This window comes from Sminthopsis crassicaudata, chromosome 3 (assembly GCF_048593235.1).
Source record: "Sminthopsis crassicaudata isolate SCR6 chromosome 3, ASM4859323v1, whole genome shotgun sequence".
Classification (NCBI taxonomy): domain Eukaryota; kingdom Metazoa; phylum Chordata; class Mammalia; order Dasyuromorphia; family Dasyuridae; genus Sminthopsis; species Sminthopsis crassicaudata.
This window is the reverse complement of record NC_133619.1, coordinates 354099992-354109329: the sequence shown is the minus strand read 5'-3', so window position 1 is coordinate 354109329 and position 9338 is coordinate 354099992. Positions and strand designations below refer to the sequence as shown.

Below are 9338 nucleotides of genomic sequence, written 5' to 3'. Positions count from 1 at the left end.
CCTTACAGATGAAGAAATTGAGGTTCAAGGAGGGCAAATCATTTGCCCAAGGTCACACAGACATGGGCTTCATCCCACCAGCAACTCTTCAGAACATATGACCCAGAAAAAAATGGCATATGGGGGAAAAAACTGTTCTTTTTAGAGATCCAGTGATCCATAGCACTGGAGTGAAAGCTACTGGGAAGTGTCAGCTCCTTCTTATCTCAATTCCTCATGCACTGATGGTTCTTTGTTGTAGATAAAGCTATTTGTGTGCTCATCATAGTATCCCAACTATACCTTAAGCTTTTTTTGGGAGAAACTAGAATTTACATTTTATATCCACCACAGGGACAGGCGCAGAAGAGGAACTCAATGTTTATTGAATGAAAGAAATTTGATTATTTGGTTTCCATTCTGGAAATAACTTAAAATTAAAAAAAAAAAATCCCCCCCCCCAACAAGGGTCTCTCTGTTTGACTGTCTACATCGATATGTACTGCACAAAGATTTGCTGAAGTGCCAACCAAACAAATAACCCCAGGAGAATGCTCAGAGGATGAAACTATAATCTGTCTTTAAAAAAAAAAAAAAAAAAAAAGTCATAAATTTTGCATAAAAATAAACAAATTTAAGCTAAAATTCTGGCATTAATCCAATTCACTTGCTTTACTCTGTTATATATTTATGTAGATATATATTTTAAAACATTGCTCTGAGACCAACCAGGTTTACAAATGCATAAAAATAGAGTTTCACATGGATCGATCGTTACATTGTTCATATTTTCCAAAAGAGAAACCAACATCACTACTTTTTTTTTTTCAACTAACAAGGCAAACACACTGTAACATTCTTAGGCAATGACCATCACATAACTAAGTCAGCCTTGCAGATAAAGTACCCAAACCAGCCGCCCATAGAGTTTTCCCAGCCCACCCTCCCTGAGAACCCTGGGGCATACCACCCAAAGAAGCTGCTTCCACAAGCCTGACAGTTTGCTGGCCTTTGTCCCTGGGCAAATTGGGGGGAGGGAGAAGTGGCTATTTGCAAGACTGCCTTACTGCTGGATACTCAAGTCATCAAAGCTGTTCCAGCCAGAGGCGAGCTATGACGGCCATCCATGAAAAGTAGAGAAGAAAAATCATACACACACATACACACACATACATACACACACACGACAATGGAGTACAGGTTTTTTGTTTCATTTTGTTGTGTTTTTCATTTTAAAAATAAAACACTGAGCAAAATGCAGATGACCCTTTCGAGTGAAATCAATCCACCCTAGAACACAAGGCCGGCTCCTGGATCTCCCCCTCCCACTCCAATACCCCACTCATCATCGGAGCAATGACAATAGCTTTCCTGCATCCCCTGGAAGCTGTTTCTGTCCATGTAGGCAAAATTTGCTATTTTGTTCAGACTGGCTGAAGCCTGAGCATGGAGGCTCCATGTGTTCTAAATGGAGTTTTCCCAAGAGAAGAGTTTACATCAATAGGAGAAAGAATGAGGAAAAAGGGGAAGAGGAGAGAGAACAGGAGAGAGAAGTAGTATTGGTCGGTTTGCATCTGTGTTCAAGTATCCTTAGTTATGACCAACACAAACCCCTTCCCTCCTGTGGAAGCCAGAGCAAAGTCATGGAGAAATGGGAATGCCTGAATTCTTACACCTTTCACCTCTTCCAAAAGTCTCCTCTCCCCCAATGGGATAAGAACACCATGCAGCAACATTAAATAGAGTTTTAAAAAGCTCACATGGCTCTGACCCTAGCCAACAACAGGGAAAGGAAGGGAGCTCTAACACTAGCCAGTCTGCAGAATTCTCCATGGAAAAAAAGTCAATCCCATTCAATACTAACAAATAAAGGGCAGATCGGCGTTCCAAGGGCTGCACTCTCCTACTAACAAAAAGGTACAATTTTGAAAGGTTATTTAATTTTAAGAAAACAGGCTGCCTCCATCCCCCATTTTGCCTCCTTTTCCTCAGCACACTTTCTGCTCCTTTTCTTCAATCAGTGGTCATTTTCACATTAATTTATCCCCACTCAGAGGGCAAAACCTCCAAGTGTCAAGCTTCAACAGGGAGGAGGAAGGTTTCCCTCTGATTAAATGTAGGCCTTAAGTCAACTTGCTTTAGCTTTTCCTTCATCACAGTTTAAAAATCCAAATCACAGTCAACTTATACTTATTTGGGGAGGAAAGAGGGAGAGGAGGAAAAAAGAAACGTACAATTTGTTTTGGGTTTAGTCGGCTTGCTTTTTTTCTTGTAGTTTTATGGTGGCATTTTTGTTTGTTTGTTTTCATTTAACACTGTATACTAAATTTATAATCAAACAGCACAACAAATGTCCTGGTCAGTGGGGCTGGAGAAGAATCTTTGGAGCCAAGATTAGGAGGGGCTGCTTGTAAATACCCATGCGAACAGCAGCTTGAGAAAATGGGTGCATGGTGTTTACCCACAGTGGCTGGCAAGTATAATGGTCTGGGTATCCCCTGTTGAATGTCTCCAACAAGGTTACTCTCCCCTCCAAGTGGGTGTTCCCTAATCAGGGCTCACATGCTACTGGGAACTGAACAGGAGTAGCTCAGCCCTTGAACTCAACTATAGAGATACATCAGCTGCAAAATAACACTTTTAAAACATCATTCTGACAAATTAAAATTTTGGTTGTCATCCATTTTGTTTTGCGGCTTCTGTTCTTCCTCTTCTTTCTCCTTGTTTTTTTTTTTTCCTATGTTTTCACCAACAGCAAAAAAAAAAAAAAGAAAAAGAAAAAGAAAAAGAAAAAGCCCAGAAAGACGTAATTTTTTTGGAGGGGGCGGGGGGAGAGAAAGGGGGCTTCACTCCCCTTGAAAGAAGAGTGATGATTCCAGCTCTCACTGGACTTTCTCCGTGAAGTTCTCAGGGAAAACACCTCGGCATTTCTCCAGCTCCTTATGCTGGTCCCAGTCACTCTCCTTCACACCCATCAGCCAGCCTTCATCCTGGAAAAAAAAAAAAAAAAAAAAAAAAAAAAAAAGCAAGGTTAAGTCACCTAAGGCAGGTGACCCAGAGATTCTCCCCAGCTCTAACTCTTTTTCTGGCTTTTGAGAACTTCACCCCCTCTACCACCACTACTCAGGCCAGTCTTACCTATTTTTCAAGGCCTGAATCAAACCCCACCATTTCTAGGAAAACTTCCCTGACTGTTTCCTCCCCAGATGATATCTTCTGACCAATTGTGTTTCCGTGTTTGTATAAAAGTGGGTTAACAACTCATGCTAAGGCGCTTAAGTGCTCACTGAATTACACTGAGTTCACACCATTTATTGCTCACAGCTCTGTTCTGTGGCTCTTAACACATATAGTTTATAATATAACTTCTATTCTATTGAACTCTGTCTCTGAGTGTTATTACTAATGTTTACTCTTCTCTTCTCTTGACCAGTTAAGCTCTATAAAGAGACTGATGTTATGAACACAATTACAAAATACCTTTAACACAAATGAAATCAGATCTAAACAATTAGAGAAATATTAAATGATCACGAGTAGATCAAGCCAATATAAAAAAGATAATTTTACCTATGTTATTTATTCAGTGTCATACCAATCAAACCACCAAAAAAATTGTTTTTGTGAAACTACAAATAATACAAAATTTATATAGAAAAAAAAAAAAAAAAAAAGTCAAGAATATCCAGGGAAAAAGAGGCAGCTAGATAGCACAGGGGATAGAGCACAGACTCTGACAGGAGGAATTGATTCAGATCAGGCAGCAGACACTTACTAGCTGGTAACCCTGGGCAAGTCACTTAAGCCCAATTGTCTCAGCAAAAAAAAAAAAATATATATATATATATATGTGTGTGTGTGTGTGTGTGTGTGTGTGTGTGTGTGTGTGTGTGTGTGTGTGTAAAATCAAAGGAATCAATAAAAAAAAAAAAAGAAAAGAATGTGAAGATGGCCTTATGGTACCAGATCTCAAACTGTGTTATTACAATCTAGAACTGGCTAAGAAAAAGGGTAATATATCAGTGAAATAAGTACACAATAACAATAGTAAATGACCAAAGTTAACTAGTGTTTGATAAATACAAAATTTGGGTTTTGGGACAAGAACTCCCTCTGATAAAAAACTGCTGGGAAAACTGGAAAGCAGTTTGGCAAAAACTGGATAAAGACCAATATCTTGTACCATATGCTAAGGTAAGATCAAAATGACTATAAGATTTAGACATAAATGGTGATATCATAAGCAAATTAGGGGAGCATGGAATATTTTATCTGCCAAGTCTATAGGAAACAAGGCAGAGAAAATAAGGGAAAGAATTTATGATCCAACAAAAGATAAGGGAGCATTATGAGAAGTAAAATGGGTAACTTTATTACAGTAAGTAAAAAAAAAAGATTTTGCTAAAACAAAAGTAATGCAGCCAAGATTGTAAAGAAAGCAGGAAATGGGAAGAAAAAAATTTACATCAAGTTCCTCTGCTAAAGGCCTCACTTCTCAAATATGTAGAAAATTGAGAAAAATTTATAATATAAGAAATTCCCCAAAGGATAAATGGTCAAAAGATATGAACAGGCAGTTTTCAAATGGAGACATCAAAGTTATCTATAATCATAGGGGGGAAATGGTCTAACTCACTTTGGGTGAGAGAAATGCAAATTAAAACCAGTCACAAATGCAACTCACACCTAGAAGATTGTCTAATATGACCAAAAAAAAAAAAAAAAAGGGACATACTAGAAGGTATATAGAAAAATTGAGATACTATTGTACTGTTGGTAAAGTTGTGAATACATCCAGCCATTCTGGAGAGCAATTTGGAGCTATGCTCAAAGTCCATCAAACTACGCATGCTCTGACCCAGAAACATCACTATTAGTTCTGTTTCCCAAAGGGAGCAGCAAAAAGGAAAAGACTTAAATATGCAAAAATATTCGGAGCAGCTCTTTATGGGGACAAAGAATTTGAAACTGAATGATGCCCATCAGTTAGGTAATGGCTAAACACATTGTGGTAAAGACAAGAACGAATAAACAGGAGAACTGAGTAAACAGGAGAACTGACTTTGAACCCAGCTCTTTTCCTGTGTATTCTTTCTAGCAGCTGCTTATTCCTGCTCCCGCTCCTTAATTCTCTCAGAGAGCCTGACGGTTATTGGAGTCGGTGGTGGCAGTCTCCCACCTACATAAGGTTGTGGAGCAAATTCCACTTACCAAGAGTGAGAACTTAGGGTGAGAGAGAGAGAGAGAGACAGGCAGAGAGACAGAGAGAAACAGAGACAGAAATGAGAGAAACAGAGGCAGAAACAGAGATGATGAGAGAAATAGAGACAGAAAGAAACAGAGAGACAGAGACGATGAGAGAAACGGAGACACAGAAACAGAGACAGAGATAATGAGAGAAACAGGCAGAAACAGAGACAGAGAGAGACAGAGATGATGAGAGAAATAGAGACAGAAAGAAACGGAGAGACAGAGATAATGAGAGAAACAGAGGCAGAAACAGAAACGGAGACAGAGATAATGAGAGAAACAGACAGAGACGATGAGAGAAACAGAGACAGAAACAGAGAGACAGAGATAATGAGAGAAACAGAGACGATGAGAGAAACAGAGAGACAGAGATAATGAGAGAAACAGAGGCAGAAACAGAGACAGAGATGATGAGAGAAATAGACACAGAAACGGAGACAGAGATAATGAGAGAAACAGACAGAGACGATGAGAGAAACAGAGACAGAAACAGAGAGACAGAGATAATGAGAGAAACAGAGGCAGAAACAGAGACAGAGAGAGAGATGATGAGAGAAATAGAGACAGAGACAGACGATGAGAGAAACAGACACAGAAACAGAGACACAGAGAGACAGAAACGATGAAAGAAAGAAATGGAGCTATAAACTCTTTTTGTCTTTTGAAACAAAGAAGGGCGCACGAACGGGACTGGAAGTAAGAAGAGCGACTGTGGGAAACCTATAAAAGGGGGAATGATACCTTTTAAGCTTCAGGCACTATGGAAACGCTGGAGAAATAAAGTCAAAAGAAAAAAGGAGAGACAGGAAGAAAGGAAAGGGGGAAGAAAGGAAAGCAGAAAGGCGGGAGAAGAGAAACACAAGGGGGGGGGGGGCAGCGCGCCGGCTCCCGCGGCCCCTCTCCCCTGGCCCACTGCTCAGAGGCTCGCTTTCGCGGGCCTGTGGCTCCCTCTTGTGGGCCGTGCGGCGGCTGCGGAACGTCTCACCTGCTCCTCCGGGTTCTCGAAGGGAATCACCAGCACCACGTCGCCGGCCTTCAGCTGCAGCTCGTCACTGTCCGTGGCCGTGTAGTCGTGCTGCGCCTGCACCTACGGCGGGAGAGCGGTCAGTGAGCTTCGCGGGGAGAGGGGAGGGGGAGGGGGTCTGAGGGAGAGAGGTCACTGTTTTTAATCCCGCCATAACCAAATGCGTGCCTACACATTTTCCCGTGTGGTGTTCTAATTACTCTTTGTTCCTCCTTCTTTTTTGGGGGGAAAGGGGAGGAGCAGCAAGGGCTCTTGTGCCTGGGCTTTCTCTGGATAACGGGCAGGACTTTCTCAATTCAAAACCGCCCTTCCCTTGATAAAGGCGGCACCTCTGAGGTGGCCGCGTCCAGTGTGGAAACTGGAGGACCCGCTGTGCGTTTACGTGCATGTGCGCGTGCATATCTCCTGCATGTGCACTGTTTGCCGCTCAGGAGCGCTCTTTAGAAACCGCCCTTTGGTGGCTGGGCGGCAGAGGCTGCGTCTCCTTCTCTCCCCCCCTCCCCCCCCACGAGACTTCCCGAACCACAGACTTCCCAGCGGGACCGCAGGAGCCCCTCAGGCGGCCCGAGCCTGGCACTGATAATCTACTTGTCTTTCCCCGGGAATGCCTGTATTTCCATGTCTGGATCTGCTCAAAATGACCTCAATTTAGAGAAGTTATTTTTAAAAACGGGTTGATTTGCATGTTTATATTGAGGAAGAAATGTCTTTGAAAGGTGATGGGATTAACCCAACACTAGCCCCTCCTTTTCTACAGAATCGAGATAGCTTTTTGTTTTCCCAGATACATGCAAAGGCAGTTTTCAGTGTCCTCCTTTACAAAACCCCGTGTTTCACATTTCTCTCCCCGCTCTCACCTTGAACATGAATCCCGGAGGCAAGTCGGACCTCTTGGAGGGGGCAGCGCCCTCCACAGTGCCGTTCACCGCGGCCGGGAAGGTCTCGACCACCACAGCGGGCAGGGAGCTCTAGGGGAGGAAGAGACGGGCGGGTCAGGGAGGGGGCGTGGAGGCTGGCCGCACGGTTGAGGCAAGGGTGACAGAAGACAGCCCCAGGATCCACCTTGGCGGTCAGTGAGGTCACAGGCCGGCCCATCCGGGATCCTCACTGGCACCGGCGTGGGGGTCCGGCGTATGGGGCAAAGGGCTCAAAGCACCGGACTGGGGTTAAGCCGTACATACTCACACGCCGGGGTGGAGTGGGGAAAAGAAAGACAGAGACAAAAGCAAGAGAAAGACAGAAACAGACAAAGGTCTGTCTTCCCTGTGCTCTTACAGAGGCCCCGTCACTTGCCGCCGTCTCATTGGCTCCTTCAGCTACTGCCACCGGTTTCGTCCCTTCAGCCTCTGCCACATCTCCTGGCTGCAACATAAACCCCAGAGCCCGGTCAGAGCCCAGCCCGGCCCCCCCGCGAGGAGCTGCCGTCGCTTCCCTCCCAAAGCAGCACACATCGGGCCAGAATCGGCCGACACTCCCCATCACCGTCGGTGCCCCCAAACGGCCGGCGTCTCCCCCTTCTTTCCCACAGCATGTCGGCTCCTGCCTCCAGAACCGCCCTCCTTTACTCTCCCTTCTTCCTTGATTCCCTCAGCTCCTCCAGAATTCACACTTAAAAACCACAGGCTAGGCGTAAAGAGCCGGACCGACTCAATCACCTTCTCCGCGTGAGCCCAGGCAAAGGCACCTAAACTCAATGGCTCTTAGTTTCTTCATTCATCAGGGGGTGACTCTAGCCCTGGCTCACCTATCAATCATTGTGCAATCAAATGAAACAATGGATGTCAAAGTGCTTAGAAAATCATGCAGATGAAAACGATGGTCTGCAGAGTCCTCAGAAGGATAAATAAGAAGTCCGAAGAGCTGCTCCCTAGCCCTGGGTCTGCGGAGCACTCCCGCTGCCCCTCCCCTGGTCCTTTGATGCAGCCCTGGGAGGAGGGCTCGGACTTGATTCTTTCCCACCAGAAACAGAAGGTGAGCACTGTTATGTTAAAGGCATCGACAAGCTCAGGAGGCAAGTGACCTTGGCCTACACTCAGAACCGGAACCACCGAGCCCCCCAGGCCCTACTCTGGGAAGGTCTCCACTAAGCCCGGGACAAGGGCGAGGAGAGCTCTCTCTGAAGTCCTTAGCGCTCTTCGATTCGGGTGTTCCGGCTTCTCCTCCTCCTCTCCCCTCCATCTGGAGGGCACAAGGACAAGTTGGGGAGTGGGATGGGCACTTACTTGGGCTGGCCCAGGCTCTGAGGTCTGGCTGGGCCAGACCACGGGAAATGCGCCCTCTCCGATGGCGCTATCAGCAGGGCCCTGCTCCACAGACTGCAGGCTGCCAGCTGGACTCTCTGCAGCCTAGGGATAGGCGTGGGCAGAAGGGGAGGAAGAAGAGAACAGGGGAAAGGAGAGGCGAGGGCAGGAAGTAATGGTCAGGGCATAAGGAGAAGAGAAAAGAGACATGAGCAATGGCCGAGGGGGGACATGGAGGCAGATGGAATCCAGGAGGCAGCACCTGCACCTGGCAGACGGGAGAGTCAGGACTGTGCTTTTGCCTTTTCATCCCCAGGCCCTGGCACATAACAAAAGCTTAATAAATACTTACTATCTATCCCATACATTCTCCCCAAAGTCAGAAATAAATGATGACAATCCACCGATGGCTCCTCACGGGCCATGACTTGTGCCCAAAGTCATTTCTAATCCCAGCAAAGCTGCCTCTAGTTAGAGATCCAACTTTCTCCCAATAAGCTAATTCCAGAGAGCAAGTGGTCAAATCAGAGGTGGAACATCATTCTGCTGACTATATACAAGGACTACTTGTGAAGGATTTTGCTTCAGCAAAATCTTATAGACAAGTTACCCCTTCCTCATCTCTCTTTAACAAAAATGATACCATCCAAGTTCCTTATTCGTCCCATTTAAGTGACAGTTAAATCATCCTACTTCCTTTTTTCCTCAGAGTCCTGCACAGATCCCCAAATGCCCTTCTTAAAAGGATCAAGTAAAAGCATCCTATCAAGAAGCACTTTTTTCTGTTCTGTGGTTTCTCTTTTTTAAAAAATAATAACAATAACTTAACCCCAATTGCCTGAGCA

At 44.9% G+C, this 9338-nt stretch overlaps 1 protein-coding gene across 20 annotated transcripts in view; it reads right to left on the bottom strand.

Moving 5' to 3' along the window:
- Positions 1-344: 344 nt before the first annotated feature.
- The window catches only part of BIN1 (bridging integrator 1), a 125079-nt gene continuing 116085 nt past the window's right edge, over positions 345-9338 (bottom strand). For 10 of the 20 annotated variants that reach the window (XM_074301753.1, XM_074301740.1, XM_074301738.1 and 7 more), the window contains 4 exons: positions 7529-7615; positions 7111-7221; positions 6215-6316; positions 345-2969 (listed from right to left, as the gene is read on the bottom strand). In XM_074301753.1, the coding sequence (XP_074157854.1) occupies positions 2862-2969; positions 6215-6316; positions 7111-7221; positions 7529-7615 (408 nt within the window). In that variant the 3' untranslated portion in view covers positions 345-2861. Of the gene's footprint in view, positions 2970-6214; positions 6317-7110; positions 7222-7528; positions 7616-8475; positions 8599-9338 lie in introns of all 20 variants that reach the window. The other 10 variants (XM_074301733.1, XM_074301735.1, XM_074301737.1 and 7 more) reach the window with 2 other exon arrangements.